The 24,712-nt window shown below is 43.5% G+C and overlaps 1 protein-coding gene and 1 long non-coding RNA gene across 3 annotated transcripts in view; one reads left to right on the top strand and one right to left on the bottom strand.

Moving 5' to 3' along the window:
• LOC147356930 (usherin-like) overlaps window positions 1-22,090 on the bottom strand; it is a 78,834-nt gene extending 56,744 nt beyond the window's left edge. The window contains exons 1-2 of the mRNA XM_086345330.1: window positions 20,902-22,090; window positions 17,465-17,786 (exon numbers count right to left, since the gene is read on the bottom strand). Of these exons, the coding sequence (XP_086201456.1) occupies window positions 17,465-17,786; window positions 20,902-22,013 (1,434 nt within the window). The 5' untranslated portion in view covers window positions 22,014-22,090. The remainder of the gene's footprint in view (window positions 1-17,464; window positions 17,787-20,901) is intronic.
• On the top strand, window positions 8,162-11,654 carry LOC147356931 (uncharacterized). 2 transcript variants are annotated; one of them, XR_015143638.1, is made up of 3 exons: window positions 8,162-8,950; window positions 9,398-10,387; window positions 10,908-11,654. It is a non-coding gene; the product is annotated as an uncharacterized LOC147356931 (long non-coding RNA). The 2 variants fall into 2 exon arrangements; XR_015143637.1 differs by having other exon boundaries at window positions 8,164-9,153.
• Window positions 22,091-24,712: the final 2,622 nt, after the last annotated feature.

Raw genomic sequence — 24,712 nt, 5'->3', positions numbered from 1 at the left:
ACTAGCTGAGGTACTAGGGAAATCCATATAAATGCACTAAAACGGCAGGAGAGTTCCAGAAAAACATCTACTTCTGCTTTATTGACTACGCCAAGCCTTTGACTGTGTGGATCACAACAAACTGTGGAAAATTCTTCAAGAGATGAGAATACCAGACCACCTTACCTGCCTCCTGAGAAATCTGTATGCAGGTCAAGAAGCAAAAATTGGAACCGGACATGGAACAACGGACTGATTCCAAATTGGGAAAGGAGTATGTCAAGTCTGTATATTATCTCCTGCTTATTTAACTTACATGCAGAGTACATCATGGGAAATGCCAGTCTGGATGAAGCACAAGCTGGAATCAAGATTGCTGGGAGAAATAACAATAACCTCAGATATGCAGATGACACCACCCTTGTGGCAGAAAGTGAAGAGGAACTAAAGAGCCTTTGATGAAAAGTGAAAGAGGAGAGTGAAAAAGTTGGCTTAAAACTCAACATCACCAAAGGGGTGGGAAGATCACCTAATCCATCCCTCTAACCCAACCCTGGACACACCCCTACCCTCACCCCATATAAAGAACCAGCTTGTCCCTACCCTCAGTGAGCTAGCGAGGGAAACTGTTACTTGTTCTTGCTCCCCCTGCTACAGCAGGGGCTCCAATAAAGCACTGTCCTAATTTTTTTTTCTGGCCTCTGATCAATTTTTATTAAGGAGGTCAAGAACCCTGGTGGGTAAAACTAAAATACTAAGGTAAGTTTTTTTTCATCCCAATTTTAGCGGTAAGGAAACTGAGGCTTAGAGAGTAAATTGCTGGCTGAGGACACAGTGACAATAAGTCCTGCAGCCCAGATTACACCCTGAGTCAGTTTATCTTTGCAGGGTCAGGAATTCATGCTCTTGATGGGGTGACTTGAGGACACTATGTTTCAGCAGAACAATGATGGGATCTGGTGTCAGAACATTTGGACCCAAGTTCTGACTCTGCCATTTCCTGACTAGGCACTTTGCTCAGTCATTCAGTTTCCTGATTATGATGGAAAAAATAATATCTACCTCATAGGATTATTTTGAGATTTATGGGCAATAAAATTGCTATAAATTTTGAGAAATGGGGTGGAGGATAAGTACATTTATAAATATTTTACTAAGATTTTGAAAGCCCCAGAGCTGTACACAAACACAATTTGGACAACCAGAGGGTGAATTAAGAACACAGTCTGTGGAACTTGAATTCTAGGTTCAAATTTCAGTTCTTTCGCTTACCAGTTGTACCCTTGGGCATGTTAACTAAGGGTTTCTAAGGGTTATTATTTAGAATAATCCTTGCCTCAGATGATTATTATGAGTTAATGCATGCAAAACTTTTAAGAGTCCTTAGCAGTACATGCTGCTGCTGCTGCTAAGTTGCTTCAGTCGTGTCCGACTCTGTGCGACCCCAGAGACGGCAGCCCACCAGGCTCCCCTGTCCCTGGGATTCTCCAGGCAAGAACACTGGAGTGGGTTGACATTTCCTTCTCCAATGCAGGAAAGTGAAAAGTGAAAGTGAAGTCGCTCAGTCGTGTCTGACTCCTAGCGACCCCATGGACTGCAGCCTACCAGGCTCCTCCGTCCATGGAATTTTCCAGGCAAGAGTACTGAAGTGGGGCAAGCACTAAATACACGATGATGGTTTTTATTATATTTGTGTGAAAAGTCAGGATATGACTTCTTAGTTGAGAAAGTGAGACTAAATAGCAATTCTCTAATTCACTTCTGGGTCCATTTAGCTGTTATGGATTAACAACAGACTTGAAAACCCTGACCGTATTCTGAGGTCAACCCATATTCTCTGTGTCTTTGTCTCTGGGTACTTCTCCACTCTAGAACTCTGAGGGTTAGAATAAATGAAAGCCTGGCTTTTCAGAATATTGCTTCTACATCAAACTTTGTTGATTGGATGGCATCCTCCATTTTACCTTCTTATTAAAATTTCTCAAAAGTACCTCAAGATATATAAAAAGGAAACAGTGAAGAAAGGGAATGCATTATTCAAAGAAAAGAATCTTGTTTCCAGTTTCATGGCAAATATGCCTTTGGGAGAGAACTGTTCAGTTTCCTAGACATTTATAGGCATCTTAGTAATGACCAGATACATTAACAGATAGATAAATCAATTTACAAGATAAAGTCTTGACCGTCTTCTTAAAGATTTCCATCGAAGGCATCTGATTTACTTCAATATGTTAACATTTTTGCTACTGTCTCTAGATGTGACAGCTTCATAGAGATCAAGATGTTTGGAATTTAATGGAAATAAACCATTAGTCCAAGTACTTAGATTTACCAAGTGTTTTATCAATAATCATAGAGTGGCAAGCCAAAGTTTGCCAGGTGATCTTCCAGCCCAGAAAGAATTCTCCTGGAAAGGCATTGTCATAACTTGGGTGAGAAACAGCACCCACTTGGGGTATGGGGGATGTCTGGGGTGTTTTCTCTTTGCCTCCAGATCCATTCTCTGCCCTTCTCTGCTCAGTGGCCCGCTTTACAAAAAGAGAGAGTTGTCACTTTCTCCTTCTCTCTCTCTGGCATCCCAGTTTGGCAACAGGCTGTGTTCCTTCTCCATGAACGCAGCTTCTCCAGGGCAGCCCCTCCCCACTGGTTATAACATTTACTGAGTTACAGAAACAGCTTCTTCCCCTTGCCCCTTTAGGTCTAGAGGGTAAGGTATTAGCTCCCAATGATGGCTAGACCCTAGGTATGTCAACATCCCTTGTTGATTCTCTTCATCCTGCCCACAGCTCATATGTAGCCTTTTCATTAAACTTTCCTTAAATGCACGTTTGAGTATGCTACTTCCTGCTGAAATCCTGATTGACAAAGGAGAGAACATTTTGAACCTTTACCAGGTACCAATCATGGTGGGTAGGCTAAGAGAGGCGTTTGCTCATGAGAATGGAGAGATATGGAAGAGCATTTTTTTTGCGAGACTGAATAGTCTCTATGGAATGATGATGTTTACTCACTCAGTCAGGTCCAACTCTTTTGCAACCCCATGGACTGTAGCCCACCAGGCTCCTCCTCTGCCCCTGGGATTTCGCAGGCAAGAACACTGGAGTGGGTTGTCATTTCCTTCTCTGGGGGATCTTCCTCACTCAGGGATTGAATCTGCATCTCTTGCATTGGCAGGCAGAGTCTTTACCACTAAACCACCTGGGAAGCCCCTAGGGTATGATATTCAATCTTTAATATCAAGGAACTCCTCAAGACGATCTGGCCAGAGTGGAAAGAGTGTGTCCAGGAGGGTTTGGTGTGGAGACTGTGCTGTTCCTGGTTGAGGACATGTCTGTTTCTCCCTAGGTCTGTTGTGCCATCACTCAAATCTCTGTCTTCACAGCTTACACTACCATCCGTGTATTTTTATGAGTACATTGTTCATGGGTGTGTTTCTTTACCTTATTAACTAAACTTTAAGCCTCTGGGGGGTAGAGTCCATGGTTTTTAGCTTCTAGTTCCAATCCCAGCAACTCAACATACACTTTGAACTTGGTGGGTGCTTAATAATGACAAGTTAAGAAATTCTCAGCTTAGAGGCTAAAGGGGAAGAAGGAAATATGTCTCACTCTTTCCTGGATATTCATACAGGACCTAAGTTTTGGGTGACTTTATACAGCCTTCTCCTTTTGCAACTACCCTGAGGAGCAGGAACCAGTCGTGAAGAGCCATGGGGGCAGATCAGAATTCTACATTATCTACATTCGCTTAGAGGAAATCTTGTTGCATTGAATGCTTTAAGTCCAGCAAAGAAGCTTCCAACAAGAGACAGGAGGCTCAAACATGGCTTAAATGAACTGGGTCTGAAGGAGGGTGAGAAACAACCCATCTTGAGATGAGTAACTTGTCTCAAAGGCAATGTGGACATTGCCATTGGTAGGGACTTAGGAATAGAGTCCTAGGGGACACCCTGAGGGACAGAAAAAGACAGGGGCCTGCATATATGTGAACCAGCATTGCTCCTGTATGCTCTCGTACAAACAGGTAGAAATGACCTCCTGTTGGAACACAAAACCCGAAGGCTAAAAAGGACACAGTCCCTGGACCAAGTGGCAGAATTCAGATTTCTGTTCACGGAATGTCCTGACGGCCTTCAGTCTAAGCAGTGGCACTCAGGCTCTAGGGTTTTAGAGCACACGCACGGCTAGAGTCAGCTAATATCAATAAATCATTTAAGACCTTGAGCTGCGGGAATTGTGGGTGGGAGCAGCTTACATCTCATGGGAGAAACTAACCAAACATCAGCCTCCACACTGGTCAGAAATACGTTAGTGGGATTCATACTTAATTAAATGCAAGTCCAAAGCCAAACAGACAAGGTGCTCAATGAATTTTCTCTAAATGTAATACAAAAAAAAGGCTTAGGAAAGGAATGAGTTAAGAGTGATGGCACAAGAAAATAAACAATTTGAAGCATGTCGCTAGTCACAGAAATGTGGAATCAGACTATCAGAGTTGGAGGGAATCTGAGCTGTGCAAACATGGACGTTATTCCTTTCCTGGCAAGAGAGTAGCAAGGACAAGGTTGAACTCTTTCATCAAAGGAGCACTGCATCTTCAGGACCAACTGTGCTCTTAATTAGAGATGTTTGCATTCTAACATTGTATTAATGACTGTTGAGAGACATAAGAGTTTTCTTAACCTGCCTCTTTTCTCTCTTGGAAGAAAGTACCTTCTTTTATTTAGTGAGACGCTGAGGATAGTTTCTGCTTTGGCCCAGTTCCTTCATTTTTCTGGAGTCATTAGTAACTGCCCCCTGGTCTTACCCACTAGCATACTGGACACCTTCCAACCTGTGGGGCTCATCTTCCAGTGTCATATCCTTCATACTGTTCACTGGAAAAGACCCTGATGCTGGGAAAGATTGAAGGCAAAGGGAAATGGGCGACAGAGAATGGGATGATTAGCTAGCATCATCCACTCAATGGACCTGAATTGAGCAAACTCTGGGAGACGGTGGAGGACAGAGGAGCCTGGTGTGCTGCAGCCCATGGGGTGGCAGGGTTGAGCAGGACTCAGTAACTGAACAGTGAAGGTAGAGTGGGGAGGTGGCTCCACTATGCAGCAGGCATGCTGCTCCACACACAAAATTGGGTTCTCATTATGCACCCATTTTTTAATGAGCAAGTGAGGCTATGAGAACTTAAGTATCTTGCTCAACCTGCATAATTTTCACTTAGCATTTTCACCTGAAAGAACAGGATGGTTGAGAGCATCGAATGCGAGAGAACATGAGGTTTCTAACTATTCTACATAGCAGGGCTGCTGTGTTCAGTGTTCTGGGGCAGCTCTGGTTTTTAGCTAAAGGTATCTCCCACCCAGGAAGCCCTGAGTGGAGGAGGGGGTCTCATGCCCAGGCCTGTTTCATCACAGTTCTCCGTCCTCTCGTTTACAAGAAGGTGCAAGGTGTTAGTACATCAGTAAGAGTCCTGTCCTGGGGCTTCTCTGTTGGCTCAGTGGTAAAGAAACCACCTGCCAATGCAGGAAACATGAGTTCCATCCCTGATCCTGGAAGATCCCCCATTTCAAGGAGCCCATGTACCATGACTATTGGGCCTAAGCTCTCGAGTCTGGGCACTGCCACCACTGAAGTCCACGTGCCCTAGAGCCTGTACTCTGCAACAGAAGAGGCCACTTCAATGGGAAGCCAGTGACCCAAAACTAGAGAGTAGCCCCCGCCTTTTGCAACTGGAGAGAAGTCAGTGCAGCAGTGAAGACCCAGCAGAGCCAAAAATTAATTAATTAGAAAAAAAAAAAAAGATTCCTGCCCTTGATTGACCTATAGATAGAGGGAGAGAGAAGTCCTTACTGAGGCAGGAGATAGATGGGCCCCAGACTGAACAGTTGATGTCTCTTCCAAGAGGAAGTTGAGCTGTACTCAGATTAGAGATAAAAGACCACATATTCTTCATTCTTGAAGTCAAGGAGACCTTCCTGACTACACAGGTACAGAAAGGCTCCCTGGAGGTCAAAAAGGGAGGGGGTATCACCCCATAGTAAGTAATGTTGACTACCATGGGCCTCTTGTCTGGAAGGCATCTTGGCTAAAAGATGTGGGCGTACGTGTGGGAGGACCCCAAGATAAACCAAATAGACTCAGAAGCAGGCAAAGCAAGATGACTGGCCAAAGGAAACCCAGAAGAAATGCCCCACATAAGTGATTCAAACCAAAGAGAGAGAAGGCATAACTCTCTTTGAGTCTACCCATGTGTCCATCGACACATACTGTACTTTTTTTTCCTTCTAATAAACACGTTACCTGCTTCACTACTTTCCGTCTCTATGTGGAAATTCATTTCTACACAGCTGATGGGCCAGGACCTTTTCATTGGCCACTGGTCCCCAGAAGTCTAGTGGCTGGGATTCAGGGCTCTCATTGCCATGGGCCAACTTCAATCTCTAGCCAGGAACTGAAATCCTGCTTCAAGCCCCTGCAGGCCGAGGCCACCCAAGATCATTTCCACTCTGAAGTGGGACAGTTATCATAATACTAGCTGTTATTACTGTTCGGTGTGAATAGTTTCTATGTATGAGGTACTGACCTAAGCACATTCATGTTTCAACACATTTAATTCCAAAGCAAGCCCAGGAGTTCAGTGGTGTTTCTACCCACAATTCAAAGACAAGGAAACCGAAACACAGAGAAGGTTTGAGTCAGGAAGCACTGGGGTAGTAATTTTCTCTGATGCCTGGAGAGAGACTGGTATGGAATGAAGCCCAATAAAGACAATCTGAGGCAAAGAAAGGAGATAAGGGATGAATCTAACAGCATCAAGTCCTGCATTTTGAGAGAGATTCTTCAGAGACAGAAAAGTGCACCTTTTCCTTGGTTTCAAGGAACGTCTTTAGTCCCTTTCCCAGACAAGTGAATAGAAGCAACTGTCTTCCGTTTAAGGGAAAATTGTCTTTCTACCAATTATAGCAAAATAGTTATGATACCATATGGATACCATATGGATGATGTAAATTTTCTCAAGGACTTATGTGGGACTCTTATTTAGTGAACTAAATAAATTAGGTTTGTTATGTATTTCCATTTATATTTTACAATATACTTCTAATTCATTCGATAAATCTACTAGTAAATAAACTAGGTTTCAGAAGCATCGCTACTGATCTTCTCATATATCCATTTTGGTGGTGACATGACTGGGCTTCCCTGGTAGCTCAGCTGGTAAAGAACCTGTCTGCAATGCAGGAGACTCCAGTTCGATTCTTGGGTCAGGAAGATCCCCTGGAGAAGGGATAGGCTACCCACTCCAGTATTCTTGGGCTTCCCTGGTGACTCAGATGGTAAAGAATCCACCTGCAATGTGGGAGACCTGGGTTCAATCCCTGGGTTGGGAAGTTCCCCTGGAGGAGGGCATGGGAACCCACTCTAGTATTCTTGCCTGGAGAATCCCCATGGACAGAGGAGCCTGGAGGGCTGCAGTCCACGGGGTCAAAAAGAGTCAGACATGACTGAGCGACTAAGCACAATGACATGACTATTAGTATATAAACTGGTCTCACAGCCTCACTGACTTTTTAAAAAAATTGTATTGAATTATAGTTGATTTCCAATGTTGTGCTAATTTCGGCTATACAGCAAAGTGACTCACTTATACATACATGTGTTCCTTTTCATATTCTTTTCCATGATGGTTTACCACAGGGGAACTGAATATAGCTCCCTGTGCTGTACAACAGGATCTTGCTGTTTATACACGTACATGCTTTGATACAACTTACACCTAAATACTATTAGAAAATCAAGTTGCTTAGGGTCAGCATGTATTCTATGAGGTTTTCAAATTATAGATGACCAAGGCCAATCAAGAGAAGCTAACGTTTCATGGGAATTTTTAATTTTGTTGTTGTTTGTTTGGGCATACTGAGAGGCACATGGGATCTTATTTCCCCGACCAGGGAATGAACCTATGCCCTCTGCAGTGGAAATACGGAATCTTAACCACTGGACTGCCACAGAAGTCCCTGATGAGAATTTTTAAAAGCGTGTGCTTGGAGATGACCCCCCACTTAGGGCCCCAGAATCTAGAACTGGAAAGAGCTGCTACTTCCAGGTGAGGAAAGGCTGAAGGAAGTTAATTTGCTCAAGGATCCAGAAATAGGGATAAAGAACTAAAACCTGCCATCCTTTCTGCTCCTGCCTTCTGTTGATAGCTTGTCACCCACACTGTGGGAACCTTCCGTGGGGGCTGGTGCAGAGAAGGCCTCCACTGTCCCCTCCTGGAGTCGTCACATAGCGCTTGGGGCAGGAGCAGTAGGGACCCCCAGTACATCTCCCCCATAGCCATTCCTCCCAGCCTCTCCTGCATAAATCCTCAGACAGAACTGTTTGGGGGCAGTGTCAGTCTGTTAGTAAGTAGCAGACTGCCGCTCTGGGCGGCTCAGAGATTAGACCCACACGCCAGTGAGTCACACGTGGGATTTCCTCCAAGGCTACTTGCTGTGTCTCAGTCATCCAGTCACGAGGCCCCAGAAGCCTTCAGAGACCCTGTGTGTGTGGGGGTGCTTATCGAAAAAAATCTGTCAAAGTGGGGAAGTTTCAGGAAAGCGAATTAAGTCACTGACAGCAGGATTCAATGAAAGGGGAGCCATGACAGCCCTCGTAAATCCATGATGAGTCATCCTGGCCTTAAGCGGGTGTATGAATATGAAGGCGCAGTTACTGAGAACCACTCACTGGCCTCAGCTCTCTCCCCGCAGGCCAAAGCTGAGGCTTCTTATAAAAGCAGATACACGCCCAGGTCCCTCTCTGAAGCCTGTGGAGAGACTGCTATCTTAATTTGCTTGCTGAACAATTAAGAACTTCCCCACATAGAATCTGTGGAGCTTTTATATCATATATATTTGTACATCCCAATTTTGAAAGCATTGATGATAGAAATGAGTATTGTCTGTGAAAAAAAAAAAATTCCTACCAAATGTGTAAGTATTTTGTAGCATCAGTTCAGTTCAGTTCAGTCGCTCAGTCGTGTCTGACTCTTTGCAACCCCATGAATCGCAGCACGCCAGGCCTCCCTGTCCATCACAAACTCCCGGAGTTCACTCAGACTCATGTCCATCGAGTCAGTGATGCCATCCAGCCATCTCATCCTCTAGCAAGCCTATAATCTCTATTTAAGGAAAAGGTCTGTGCACTGGAAGAATTTCATTTAGCAAAGAGGCATCTCATTTATGTACGGTCCACACATTTGCAGAGTTGTTTGAAAATTGGGTTTTGGTAAACAAAATTGTATCTGAAATTCACAAATGTCTATTCTTTGGTGAGAACCTGCACTTCATCACTCAGCAAAGTCAGCCCATTTATCCTTGTGAAATATATATTTTTTTAATTCCAAATTTCTGAGTTTCCCTGGTGGTCTATTCATTTAGAGTCTGCTTGCTGATGGAGGGGAAGATGGAGGGGACACAGGTTCCATCCCTGGTCTGGGAGGATCCCACATGCCAGACAGCAACTAAGTCCAAATGCCACAACCACTGAGTCAACACCCTAGAGCCCTCAGGCCTTAGAGCCCATGCTCCGCAACAAGAGAAGCCACTGCAATGAGAAGTCTGCACACGGCAACGGAGAGAAGCCTCTGCCACAACTAGAGAAAGCCCTCCCACAGCAACAGAGACCCAGTGCAGCCATAAATAAACCTTTTTTCAAAAAATTCCAAATTTCTGTGATTTATAGATCATCACTCGTTTTATGAAACCCAGCAATCTGGAAGCTGTGTTGAAATGAATCAAACTAGAAAATTCCCATTTTCAATGACGGTCGTGTTAACTCTTCTCACCAAAATCCAGGCCTCCCAAATGAGAAAAAAAACAAAATGAAATAACAACCATAACCAAACAACATCCAAGAGGAAGTGCAAATGAAATTATTTGATTAATTGAAGACATGAGCTTTAGCAGGTTATATATTCTGTTCCTCTTTCCAGCTTCATACCAAAACAATAAAGAGAACTGGTTCAGGGAAGTCATGGACAGACCAAGGTAAATAGGCTGGCCATCAATTATCATCATGTAAATTAGGCACTTGTGGGGAGCTGGGTTCACTTACTTAGGCAATCAGTTTACGATGCTTTAGGACTATAATTCTCAACCCTGGTTGTACATTAGAGTCACCTGGGGACCTTTTGAAATGCACCGAAGCCTGGACCCACCCCAGAATTAGAACTACAGGGGGATGGGGCCTTGGCAACCGGAATGTTGTTAAAGTTCCCCAGGTGATTTTAATGTGCAGTCAGGGATGAGAACCACTGATTTAAGAAATCAGCACCTGAAAATCGAGCTTAAGTAGCATAGCAACATCCCTGTACCCTCCGGGGCAGTATTTCTCAAAAAAGAGAGGATGTGGACCATCTAAGCTGCTGGGTAAAAATGCAGATTTCTGGGAATCTCTGTCCCCACCCCTGGGTATTTGCATTGTGAATGCACTCTTTAGGCAATTCTTTTGTACTATAAATCCTGAGTCTACTACCTTTAGGGTATCCAATTTTGAGGTATTACTGAAAACTTTGGAAATGCTTGTAAAGTCACACAGCTTTTGCCTGCTTCAAACATGCTACTTCCCAAATTGGTTGCATGAGTCATTATGAGGTGACCATTTTGCCTCCCAAATCTTCTGTAGCAAATGATTCTCCCCCTCTCAGTAAGAATCTCTTTCTCCAGATACTTTTTGACCCTCCTGTTTATCAGAATTTATCCATGCACTATTCTCTTGCCCAGAGGTCTATCATTGGTCATCAGGTCAAAGAATTAATATAGACGAGGTGGACTGGAGCAAAACCCTGCAGGGTCTCCTCCCATGCAAGTACCAAACCTAACAGTAAACGATTAGGACAACAGAGTCACAGACTCAGAGTCTGATGCATATTTCTGACTTGTTTTACAGATATTCTTACAACAGTCCCGGGAAGAAGAAAGCTAACTGCGTGATGATCTGACTGGAGCTATGATATAAGCTGCTCCATCTTGAGCAGTACTGAATCTGTGGCTAGCACAATTCCAAGAACTGGTCTCAAGGGGATGGCATTAACATTACTACTCTATATCTTTGTAGGTATCATAATAATTGTAGCTTGCTCTGTCTGTATGTGTAAGGGGGCAACAAAAACAGTCAGCAAAGAGATGCTCTAGACCCATGCTGACATCTTCCACTCTGAGAATACAGTGCCCTGTATCAGCATGAAGAAATCACAGAAGATAGAACTTCACCCCTAATCCCACAGAAATGGACTGATGTTCTGACAAGTGGGGATTTGTCAGCCGCTCTTTGCAGGAAACCACCCTCGGCAGGAAGCCGCTTTTCTTATTTTAGCAAAGGTATATTGTAACTAACTTTTAAAGCAAGCACTCCCATGCTCTACTCCACTCCAGCCCAAGCACATCTTTTGACCTAGCCTAATTTGTTGGTTCCTTCCTTAGATCAAAGAAATAGAAATGAAGACTAAGTAATTAACAGATGACCAGGTCTCTCCCCTAGCTTCCCCTTCAGTAATCTCCTGAACAAACTGTGTGATCAGACTGTGTGAACAAGATAAGATCTAGAGGACGATCACAAGCCTGCTCACAGCAGGGGACAATGACTCTGATCCTCTGTGTCAATGATTATCTGACATTAAAAGCTTTCATGACCGAACAGAATCTTCTGAGACAGTTTTTCGGGGATGCTAAATCTACCATCCTTCCAGATTGCTGCTATTCTTGAAATAAGAGGGAAGGGGGCAGGGCGCACAACATTTAAAAGAATGACACTATGCTGCTGCTGCTGCTAAGTCGCTTCAGTCGTGTCCAACTCTGTGCGGCCCCATAGACGGCAGCCCACCAGGCTCCGCCGTCCCTGGGATTCTGCAGGTAAGAACACTGGAGTGGGTTGCCATTTCCTTCTCCAATGCGTGAAAGTGAAAAGTGAAAGTGAAGTTGCTCAGTCGTGCCCGACTCTTAGCGACCCCATGGACTGCAGCCCACCATGAAAAAAAATCGTTTAAAACCAGCAAGGTCCAAGATGGCAGAAGATTTAACATCCAGTGGAACTTCAGTCTCATTAAATGCTCACTGTAACATGTCAGCAAGCTAAATGACACACCCACAGATGTCATGACAGATACAAAACAGACCACAAAGGTTAAAAAGTGGGATTCCCAATTCCTGAAAATCCCCATCCCCTTCCCCAAAATAGCTAGAATATTCCCCCCACTCATTAGCCTATGAAATTACCCAGCCCATAAAAATTAACCACATCATACTTCAAGGTCTCTCACTTTCTGAGATGGACCACAGTCTGTGGAGTATTTCTCTCTAAATAAATCTACTTTGTCTCTCACTGAATTCTTTCTGCAATGAGACAGACATTAAGAACCTGAGACCAGGTACGATATCAGTTAAAAGACTGGATTCAGGTCTCAATCAGAGGTGTACAGCTACATTGTTGATTAAAGGCATCTTTCCATTCTATTGACATTTGTGAGTATGTAATTGAGTTTGTAAGTGGCAAGTAGCAGGGCCCCTCTATGTGATAACATAGGGAATACTGTCTTCTTCTTCCCACATAACTAAATTTTTGAAGCTGCCATCAATGATTTAACTCAAAACCAGGTATGAATACAATAATAGGGGGCCATCTGATACCCACTAGGCACATCAGGTGGATGGCCACCTACCCAACCACAGATCATTACCATGCTTCTGATGGAATAGGTTTCTATCTCTGGGCAGTTTCTAAGTTCTTTGTTTTCATCTCCTACAAATATATGGATTATCTCAAAACACAATCCTCTGTAGGAGGGTCAGTCAAATCACTGGCATGGTGGGTAAACTGATGATTTTAGGACAATAAAGGTGCTTTCTAAAAAGCAACTTGCAGAAAAGTAACCCTTAGACAGGTTTGAGAACAATTCAAATTCATCTCAAAGACAAAATGTTCTTTGTTAAAGGGAAATCAATTCTTTTAGTACATTACTTCCTAAATGACTTCTGTAAGATAACTCAGGATCTATAAAGACTCAGCATTTGCACAGGCTAAATAAATCCAATATTTTAGTTCATTTATTTTGGCATTTAATCTATATTTTTCAAAATATTTCTTGTAAGAACTGGGTTTTGGGGCTGATAGGCTAGATTTTTTTCTCCTGTTTTCTATATAACATGGGATTAGCTAGTAAATACAAATTAGAAATCAAATGAAAATCAAATTAAATAATTTCATTTAGGTGAACTGAATATGGAGGAAGAACATGACACAGGGCTGGTAGTAACAGTTACATAATAGACAGCATAGCCTGAGGTTCTTAACTCATCTCTCCTCTGAAATCTGGGTCCCTTGGTACCTGGTTATTCTTAGCTCCTGGTGAGTGTATGCCTGTTAGCATCACTGACACCATACTGGGCTCATACATTTTTTCCTGTCCTTCCACTGACCCTACCCAGGACTGTACTGTGCAGTGAATCACTTCTCTGTCATCAAGGGCTTGTAGTTAATATATTGTTTAATAATCATTAGGACCAGGAGGCCTCTGTGCTCTGTTACTCTCCAAACAATGATAAAGACCTTTGCTGAGATATTCCCAGTTCTCACAAAACTAGTTCAGTTCAGTTTACTCAGTCATGTCTGACTCTTGGTAACCCCATGGACTGCAGCACACCAGGCTTCCCTGTCCATCACCAACTCCCAGAGCTTGCCCATACTCATATCCATCAAGTCTGTGATGCCATCCAACCATCTCATCCTCTGTCGTCCCCTTCTCCTCCTGCCTTCAATTCTTCCCAGCATCAGGATCTTTTCTAATGAGTCAGTTCTTCACATCAGGTGGCCAAATTTTTGGAGTTTCAGCTTCATCAGTCCTTCCAATGAATATTCTAATAGGTAACAAAACTAGTTACCCATTCATAAACCCTGACTTAGAAATGCACATCCTGTTTCTCAGCACGTATCCCCTACTTTAGGTTAACTATAAAATTGTCCCAACGGTCCCTTCATGATACACAGTACAGCTGCCAATGCTTCTGGGTCTTTGCCTGCCCAATCCCACCCTGTGAAAGTCACTCAGTCATGTCTTTGTGACTCCATGGACTATACAGTCCATGGAATTCTCCTAAATGGCCAGAATACTGGAGTGGGTAGCCTTTCCCTTCTCCAGAGGATCTTCCAAATCCAGTGATCGAACCCAGGTCTCCCGCATTGCAGGCAGATTCTTTACCAGCTGAGCCACAAGGGAAGCCCGAGAATACTGGAGAGGATAGTCTATCCCTTCTCCTGTGGATATTCCTGACCCAGGAGTTGAAACAGGTCTCCTGCATTGCAGGTGGATTCTTTACCAACTGAGCTATCAGGGAAGCCCAAATATGCCATGAGTGAGTGAGTGACTGAAAGTCGCTCAGTCGTGTCCAACTCTTTGAGACCCCATGGATTATACAGTCCATGGAATTCTCCAGGCCAGAATGCTGGAGTGGGTAGCCTTTCCCTCCTCTAGAGGATCTTCCCAACCTGGGGATCGAACCCAGGTCTCCCACATTGCAGGCAGATTCTTTACCAGCTGAGCCTGTAAATATAATAAATTGATTCTATGGAGAAGCCTGTTTCATTTTTTGGTCTCAAGATACCTTCTCAGTTCAGTGAGCACATTTCATTCCCTCCGTCCTCCAACAGTGAGAAAACTGACAGAGTTAAGGCACACGCTTGGGGTTTACCATTCCTTAGAAAATTTAGCTAAGACTTTACAGATGACGCAGCCAATTATTTAACTCAATGACACTTGATGCCAAAGAAGCTATAATCACTGGTTCACTTTTAGTATCCACGGATCACTTAGCTTTGTCTAAAGAGAGGCCAAATATCAATATCTTATGCTGATTCCATCCAGTTCTCTTCCAAAGGTGCAGTTTTATTCATAAAGCAGGCTAGATAATTGACAGAGAGTCTCTGATAACTTGACACTTTCCTGTAAAGATAATGATAAAGCACAAAAAGATGGCTACATAGGTTCTAGCTGTTTTTAACCAAATTCTGTTTCCAACTGTGGCATCAATGGGTATTTTGTTCCTCCATGACATAAGTCACAATCCTTACCATAAACCCTTGGGAATTGATGTGTTTTTAAATACCTGTTCTGTAAGTTTTGGAGTTATTAACATGCACACACTGTATATTTTGCAATGGCCCCAGAATGCTCTTGTAATAAAACATAATGTTTCTGAGGTAAAATACATAAATATTCACTTTAAATTGGATAAATAAATGCTATAAATAGCTTCAGGTTTGTTTAGAATGGGTTTTGCTGCTAAATGAGTTGTGCCAAACCTAGATAAAATCTTGTTTTTAAGACATTTTTAGATTTGGGATTACAAACAAGGGGTTATGGATTTCTATCTGTGTACATCTCCAAACCATTCAAAAATGAATTTATAGTCTCAATTCTTACTAACTTCACTGGGAAATTTGTCCCATATATTATAGGCCTAAAACATATTCCTTTGACACTTAAAATGTTACCTCTGGTCATTGTCCCCATTGATTTGCTCACCATATTCCTGCTGACTTTGTGGTTTTATTATTTCTGGTTATGGTAAGCTCTTGGCTTAGTTTCCTAAGAGGCTCAGTTTCCTCTTTTAGAAAATTGTACTTGGTCTTCTGCCGGGCACATAGTGCTTGCATCATTCAGCAAGCTTCCTTTGAAACTGTAAGCAAGAGAAGCTGATTCTGACTTAAGCAAAAGGGAGCTTATTGGGAGCACAGTCAGCTCTCCTTATTCATGACTTCTGTATCCATGGATTCAATAAAAAAGTTTTTGACAAAAACTCCAAAAAATAAATCTTGAATTTTCCATGTGCCTGCAGCTATTTACATAGTGTTTATACTGTATTTACACCTATTTATGTGGCACTTTCATTGTATTAGGTATTATAAATAATCTAGAGATGAATTAAACTGAAGAGGCTGTGTGTAGGTTATATGCAAATACTATGCCAATTTATACAGATTTTGGTATCTGTAGGGTTCCTGGAGCCAACCCCACCCTCAGATACCAAGGGATGTGTAATTAAAAGAACAGTTGAGGAACCAGGCTTGGAAATGGCAAGGATAAGAAAAGCTTTTGGACTGAAATTAGAGATATTTTACCTTGAGTTAGTTCCACCTTTTAAAATTCTGAGTCACTTTGCTGGAGATCAAGCCCCAGGCAAGTCTGAGGGGCTGAATATGACTCAGGTGCCCACCACTTGGCTACATGACAGCCTGACGTGTTGATTAACACTGCCACCAAGCCTGAAGCCTGAGCACGGGTGGGGAGTCACTCCCGCACAGGAACGGGGGCTGCTTGTTACAAGAAAACTGCAAATGCACTCTGACGGCAAACAAAACAAACCTAAGGGAAGTCTTCTATTGATTTCAAAATACCTTCAGAGTATTCTTCATTCCTGGCTTTTTGCTGCTGCTAAGTCGCTTCAGTCGTGTCCGACTCTGTGCAGCCCCATAGACGGCAGCCCACCAGGCTCCCCCGTCCCTGGGATTCTCCAGGCAATAACACTGTAGTGGGCTGCCATTTCCTTCTCCAATGTATGAAAGTGAAAAGTGAAAGTGAAGTCGTTCAGTCGTGTCCGACCCTCAGCGACCCCATGGACTGCAGCCTGCCAGGCTCCTCTGTCCATGGGACTCTTCAGGCAAGAGTACTGGAGTGGGGTACCATTGCCTTCTCTACCTGGCTTTTTAGGGGTATGTAAAGTCCTCTTTTTTTAGGCTGTGCTCCTACAAAATTTATTTCATTCTCATGCCCAGATTAGTTGTTTCCACTAGACTTTTCTCAGCACAGGGGCTGGAGACACTTGCTCATTAGATTTTATTTTCTCTCTTTACAATTCATGAGTTATCTTCAAAGTGATCTTTTCACAAGGAGTATTTGCAGCCAAGGCAACACTGACAGAAAGAAGCTTAATGATAGAAACCACCTCATTAATAAGAAATGCTAATACTTCACCTGAAATCTACCTGGGAATAACAAGCATGTATCACATGGATCAAGAATCAAGAAAACGAAGAAGGCAAATGAATACGCCTTTTCCTCCCTCATTTACTGCTTAGTGAAGTCGCTCAGTCGTGAGGGAAGTCGCTCAGTCGTGTCCGACTCTTTGCAACCCCATGGACTGTAGCCTATCAGGCTCCTCAGTCCATGGGATTTTCCAGGCAAGAGTGCTGGAGTGGATTACCATTTCCTTCTCCAGGGGATCTTCCCAACCCAGGAATCGAACCCGGGTCTCCCGCATTGCAGGCAGATGCTTTACCGTCTGAGCCACCAGGGAAGCCCCATTTACTGCTTAAGTTTTTTTAAAAAAGAATATTATTAAACTCCTTAAGCCCCATGTTTCTTTAAGTGACTTTATAGACAGCAAGCAATTCTTCAAGTAGGCACTGATGTGTGCCCGCCATCTGAGAGTGGGTTGATAACACCCGCTTCTTACCTGGTATTCATACTCTGTAAAAGGCAGTAGTTCGACATCCATAAAAGAGCTTGAGCTTCCGTTGTAGGCTAGCACTGGTTTTGACTTTTCAGGCTGAGTTGCTATTTGTCTTCTGTACAATTCATAATATAAAACTTTTCCATTTGGTTGGAGGGGTCCTGTCCACAGAAGGGAAACGGTGGGCTGGAACCCCCCTGGAGCCATCTGCACCTCTAGATGGGGAGGGGGTTGCTGCTGCGGTGCAACCTCCAGGGTCTCTATGGACGTCCAGTCACTTGACACACAGCCCAGCCTGGTGCAGGCTTGGATTCGAACTTCATACCTTCAGGACACAAGGCAGAAATGACCCATTATTGGCAAAATCTATTTTCATGGGAAGAATCTTTAAAAGACCAAGTGTTTTCTGGGGGTGGGGGGGGAAAGACAGATACCTTTATATTTATCCTTATCTATAATAAGCCCTTTTCAAAGTCAACAAAGTCATGTTTCTATGGAAATTTTAGAGCATTTTCAAGCCTCTTGGCTTTCCAAACTAAAGCAAAGATCCTCACCTATCTGGAAAGGGTGGGCACGATTCTTCCCTAAACAGGAATGCACAGAATCAATACACTTTCAAGATACTTTTCAGGAAAATTCTGGTACTCTGTAGAATTACTTACTACAGGGAGGAAGAACACAGATCTGGGGAATTTGAACGCATTTTCAGCAACCCTGGGCTCCTCCTCCCTTTGCAGTTGGAGCTAAATGATTCCCCAGGAACAATTTCAGGTCAGGAAAGAACGTCATGGAGTAAAGGTCTCCGTGGTAATAAATCCCCTCACCTGATACCCAACATCTTAGAACAGGCTCCCTTACACCACACAGAGACCTTTTGGGGCCAAAGTTAACCCAGCTACACACCAGATTATCAATCACAGAGACACCTTATCACCATCTAGTTAAACTCAACCAATCAATTATGTTTTGCCTCAGAGCTGGTCTCCTGCCACTGGGAAAGGTCTATTTACATACCAGGGACTTTTCCCTTTCAGCAAAAAGGGCTTTTGTTAGTGTTAAGTGCCTGCGGTTGCAAATAAGTGCTTTCCTCCTCTTTTCCGTGCCCAGCGGACTTTATGACACCCCTAATTTCCCCTCAAGCCCCAGCCACCTTCCTCTCTCCCTTTATTTTATTTATTTTAGCTTCTGGCCATTCCCTCTTCTATTTCCTGCTTTACCTCCTCCAGACAATCCCCGCCTTCTGTTCACTTTCTTGCTCTTTCTGTTCCCCTCCCCTCTTCTTAATTACAGTTTTCTCTCCCTTTGGGGAGTCTCTTGCTTCCCTTTTCTGCTCCCCCTCCCTTCCTCTCCTCCCATGCCCATCTCCACCATGACGGGCTGCCAGTTTACTGGTGAACAAATCACAGCTGTGAATAGAACATCAGACTTCTAAGTGATTCTGAGAATTAGTTTTGATTTCTCACATATGAAATATTTGCTTTCTGGATTACTTGTGGGGATTAAAAAATTCTGGGTCAGATTCTTTCCACTTCTTAGAGTGTTCCTAGGATCCTTCTTCCTACTGACCAGCTGGGGGTACCCCAAGGAGGGCACACTAATTTGCAGTATTCAGTAAATGTTAATCTGCTGGGAAAACCCCGAATGACATAAATCCCACTTCATATAGAAGTGATATTTTGCTTTTATTTTTGGTGTATGATTTGATGTTTTTACTGTTTACATTCTATATAAAATTATTATAAAATATTGGCAACGTTTCCTGCATTGTTCATTACATCCATTTAGCTTCTTTATTTTATACCTAGTAGTATAATACCCCCTTCATCTATCTTGCCCATCCCTTACCCCCCTATTCACTGGAAACACTAGTTTGCTCTCTTGTTTCTGGTTTGTTGTATTTGTTTGCTTGTTTTTTCAGATTCCACGTGTAAGTGAGTACATACAACCTTTGTCTTCCTCTGTGCACCTTATTTCAACTAAAGGTAATACCCTCCAGGCCTACCCATATTATTGCAAATGACTACATTTTTTGTTTAGGGCTGAGTAATATTCCACAGATATTTTAAGTCATTTATGTCACTTACATCTTCAGTTACACAGTGGACAGTCAAGGGACATCTCTCATTGTCTTACATGCCTAAGTGTCTCAGAAAAATAAGATTTTCTTTTTTCAGGCTGGGAAAAGTACCCTTCTCACATCTGGAAACTTTTTTTTTTTCCCTTAGAAATATTTATTAGTAAGAGTTTCAAAGGGGAGCAAATTGATATGATCTTTAAAATGTGCAGGTACCAGTCATGTAAAGAGGACGCCAGGATAAAATGTACAGTTCTGCAGCTATGCACCCTTTTCATACCCTGCATCAGAGTAAGATGAAAGCCAGCTCACACAGCATGCGGATTAGCTATGGAAGATACCTGTGGAAGTTTTAATTACTGTTTAATATTTAATGTGACCCTAAATAATTGTCATGAGGAGATGCACAGGACTGCAAATGTTTCATTTCAACAGCACTATATATCAGAGATAATTGTAGGAGAGATCTAATCTGCATATCAGTAGATTATAATAATAGCTGAATTTTACGAATGGTAGTTGGAAATCAACACTTTTCTAGCCTTTAATTTTTTTAAGTGGTTCTGTTCATTTTACTAAATTTTAAGCATAAAATGTTTTTTATTACTCTTCTTGCTGGGGATTCATGTTACCTAAAATATGATGTGGAAAAAAGTCAAGCAATTCTTTAAGCTATGGGAAGAGCACCGGTGGTCAGATTCCTTTGTGTGGAAAGCAACACACAGCCGTGCTCATCAGAGAGCCCAGAGGGGGCCACTGACGAAACGTGAGCTGCCGAAGTGGCACTGTCCCAAGAAACTATGGGATCAGAGCTGAGGGGATGCTAAGGAGCTACAGAAATAGTCAGAGGAGCCTCATCATTCCTGGAAGATGTGTTGGATTCAATAAGGAGTGCTTTCTCCAGAACAAATTTTGGATCAGTCCAACCCTGGCAGGCAACAGCTCTCATTGCCTGCTACTTGTTTTATTGTTTAAAATAATACCTCCTTTTCCTCAGAGCCTAGGTCAGATAAACCCACTGGTGTTCTTAGAACTGCCCAGGGGCTGGCCTGTTTCCAGAGGGGACCAGACTCAGGGAAGTGATGGCATCTCTCCGCTACTTGGTTCCAGACATTGTGATGAGTTGCAGACATTTCTAAACAGCTGACTCTCAAAATGTCATCTGCAAGACTTTTGCTCTCCAGAAGTTATGCAAGCAGCTTTGGGCTGGATAAGGATATGGTTAGTCTACTTGGATGGTTAAATGGATGAGGGGTTGGAGGGCATCACACATTTTGCTCTTGGTCTTCATTGGAACTGACCAAGGGTTCATGTAATAGAAAGAGACAGTGGCTTGTTCTCAGTAAACCCAGAGTCAGTTACTTACCTGTGAAATGGTTTCAACTGGTTTACCATGAACGACTGTGGACCAAAGGAATTATGAGTTGTGTTTATGTGTATGATTTTTGTTTCTCTTTCAAACAGGTCACGGATGAAGAGGGTATAGTTGACAATACGACCATTTGTCCTTACTGGAGGATCCCAGGTCACGAAGATCTCCTGAGGGCCCTTGGCCAGCAATCTCGGAGGTTCCATCCCTGAAGGCGCTGAGGGGCTGGTTCGATCTTTGACAAGTGGACTCAAAACACCCCCTTGACTGTTGTTGGCCATCACCGTATAGCCGTACTCCACACCTGGGGTGAGAGTAAAGTCATGGTACCGAGTTTCCAGGCCAGTGTACACAATTGTGCCATCCCTCCTCAGCTCATAGCTTCTGATCCGGCCATTTGGGATTCTGGGCAGTTTCCAGGTGATTTCTATGGATTCTGAGCCCGTAACTTGCAGTTTTGGAGGGTCCATGTTCTGTGGTGGGGCCTCCATTGTCCAGGCAGATTCTGGCATGCTCGCTGTGCAGCCTCCCTTGGTACACACCACCAGGGAGAAATTATACTGCGTATAAGGCTGCAGGTGGGAAACCAACAGAGTCAGGTTCTGCCCAGCGAGATACTCTTTACCATCCAACCTGAGTAAATACTGAGTGATCTCTCCATTCTGAATCGATGGTGGGGACCAAGATACATTTATCTGAGTGGCGCTGATGGTCCTCAGAGCCGGAGGGTGGACCCCTGCAGGGGCAGCCTCAAGGGTTGTGATGCTGGTGGTCGTGCTGGCAGAGCAGCCCCCGCTGGTGCAGGCTGTGACCCCATAGCTGTAAGTGGAGAAAGGGAGCAGCTTCTCATCTGTGTAATTGAAAGTCACAGCATCAAAGCTGAAAGGATAGAACACTCCATTCCTCTGCAGCCTGTAGGACTGGACGATGCCATTAGGCTGCTCTGGAGGGACCCAGGCAATCAGCACTTTGGGGGGATTCACAGATACCTGGGCTACCTCAGGTGGACAGAGGCCATCTGGAGGTGCCTGCCTGGTCCTCACCCCACTCCAAGAGCTGCAGGCGTGGCCAGCTGAGTTCCAAGTGTGAACTTTGTATTCACACTGCATCCATGGCTGCAGACCTGTGTCATTATATATAAATGTATTCCTCTCAGTATTAGATTCTATGAAAACAATTTTCTCATCAGCCTGGATTGTCTGATTCCCCCAAGCTTTTCCCTCGAAGCATCTGCGAATCACTTCATAGCGAACTATCTTTCCGTTGGGTTTAATGGGCTCCGACCAGCTCAGCTCAACGCTGGTGGAGCCCACAGACTGGATGGTGGGGGCCGGCTGAGAGTCGGGGGCGGCTTCCTCCGTCCAGAGAGGCTGGGGCGCCGAGTGTGCACAGCCCGCCCTGGTGCAGGCCTCCAGGGTCAGGGTGTAGAGTGTGAAGGGGTCCAAGCGTCGGAAGAGAAACTGACGATTCAGGCCTGTGTACTCCAGGATGTCCTCACTGAAGACATTGTATGTCTGCAGGAAGATGGAAAATAAAGCATACGGTTTCTTGGTGTCACTATTTTGTTACTTTTAACTTCTTTTTTCTCCTATTCCTCATCTTGATGACCCTAACCCAGAAGAAGCATTCTGATATTAATTTGAGGAATGGGATCTTTGCTCTCCTTTTTTTATTAAGTTGGGTGTCATGTAGTCAGTCAGCTCAGTTGTGTCTGACTCTGTGTGTGTCATGTAAGCATGTATCTAAAAGCTAAGAGTTACTGAACCTGATTCTTTGACTTAAAGAGTGCTTATGGGGTTTCCTCCTGTTTTTATTTTTTTTAGAAGTGGGGATTAGTATTCCAATTCACTATTTTATAAATATTAAGTGCTTCTGATTTCATCCCCAGTAGGCTAATAGGGCATATCCACATTGTCCATCTCCTACAATATTTATTGGAAAATGGATTATAATGCTTAATCATAGGTACTAGAGTGCCATGGCAGAAAATATATCAATGTGTCTGTGTATAGGCACACATGTATGTGCCGAGGTACACATATATGTTATAACTGCTGAGTCACTTCAGTCGTGTCCGACTCTGTGCGACCCCATAGTCGGCAGCCCACCAGGCTCCCCCATCCCTGGAATTCTCCAGGCAAGAACACTGGAGTGGGTTGCCATTTTCTTCTCCAATGTGTGAAAGTGAAAAGTGAAAGGGAAGTCACTCAGTCGTGTCTGACTCTTCGCGACCCCATGGACTGTAGCTCACCAGGCTCCTCCATCCATGGGATTTTCCAGGCAAGAGCACTGGAGTGGGTTGCCATTGCCTTATACATGTGTATAAAAATATAGATACGAGGAGACAAGGAATGGAAAAAACCACCCTATTTTCTCTCACCAGTTATGGAAGAATTGGTGGCTGCTTTGGAGCAAAATATACTTTTTTTCTGGGGAAAACCATCTGAAAACTCATTATACAAATGTAGAGCACATTTCCAACATATACTACTCATTGTTCTTTGGGGAAGAGGAGAAGTAGCCTAACTTGTTGCTTGACTTAGACTGGGTTGTTGATGTACTTTAACATTATTTAAGATTAAAGAACTTAGACTTGGAAATCTTCTTCTTGTTGGACTATTGTATTTTGATGTGATTTTCTTGTTGGGGGTCTCAAGGCAAGGGGTATATACCCCCTTCTTGAGGGAAGGGGTATAGAGTATTTTCTGAAGGGAATTTAGATTACATAATCATTTTGAAAGCCTCAATGATTCTCTGTCCCCTCAATATTCTCACACCCCATATTCAATTACATAATCTATACCCCTGAGGGAAGAGGTATAGAGTATTTTCTGAAGGGAATTCAGATTACATAATCAATTTGAAAGCCTCAATGATTCTCTGTCCCCTCAATATTCTCACACCCCATATTCACTTGGCAAATTTCTCAGTTCAGTTCAGTCATTCAGTTGTGTCCGACTCTTTGCAACCCCACAGACTGCAGCACGCCAGGCTTCCCTGTCCATCACCAGCTCCCAGAGTTTGCTCAGACTCATGTCCATTGAGTCAGTGATGCCATCCAACCATCTCATCCTCTGTCATCCCTTTCTCCTCCTACCTTCAATCTTTCCCACCATCAGGGTCTTTTCAGTGAGTCAGTTCTTCACATCAGGTGGCCAAAGTATTGGAGTTTCAGCTTCAGCATCAGTCCTTCCAATGAATATTCAGGACTGATTTCCTTTAGGATGGACTGCTTGGATCTGCCTGCAGTCCAAGGGACTCTCAAGAATCTTCTCCAGCCCCATAGTTCAAAAGCAACAATTCTTTGGCACTCAGCTTTCTTTATGGTCCAACTCTCACAGCCATATATGACTAGTGGAAAAACCATAGCTTTTACTAGATGGAACTTTGTTGGCAAAGTTATATCTCTGCTTTTTGATATGCTGTCTAGGTTGGTCACAGCTTTTCTTCCAAGGAGCAAACGTCTTTAATTTCATGACTGCAGTCACCATCTGAAGCAAATTTCTAATTAATGCTAAATTCATTTCTCCCTCTCAAACTTAGCTTCCAACTGAGTTTGGACAAAAACAGTCAAATATATTGACTGGGTCCCTGAATATTCACTGGAAGGATTGGTGCTCAAGTTGAAGCTCCAATACTTTGGTCACCTGATGTGAATGAAGAGCCATCTCACTGGAAAATACCATTATGCTGGGAAAGATTGAGGGCAGGAGGAGAAGGGGGCAACAGAAGATGAGATGGTTGGATAGCATCATTGATTCAATGGACGTGAGTTTGAGCAAACTCTGGGAGACAGTGAATGACAGGG

The sequence above is a fragment of the Bos grunniens genome, chromosome 16 (genome assembly GCF_055505025.1).
Source record: "Bos grunniens cultivar Pamir isolate PY7600 chromosome 16, Bosgru_T2T1.0, whole genome shotgun sequence".
Classification (NCBI taxonomy): domain Eukaryota; kingdom Metazoa; phylum Chordata; class Mammalia; order Artiodactyla; family Bovidae; genus Bos; species Bos grunniens.
Note: the sequence above shows the minus strand (reverse complement) of the source record. Positions and strands in the feature narration are given on the sequence as shown.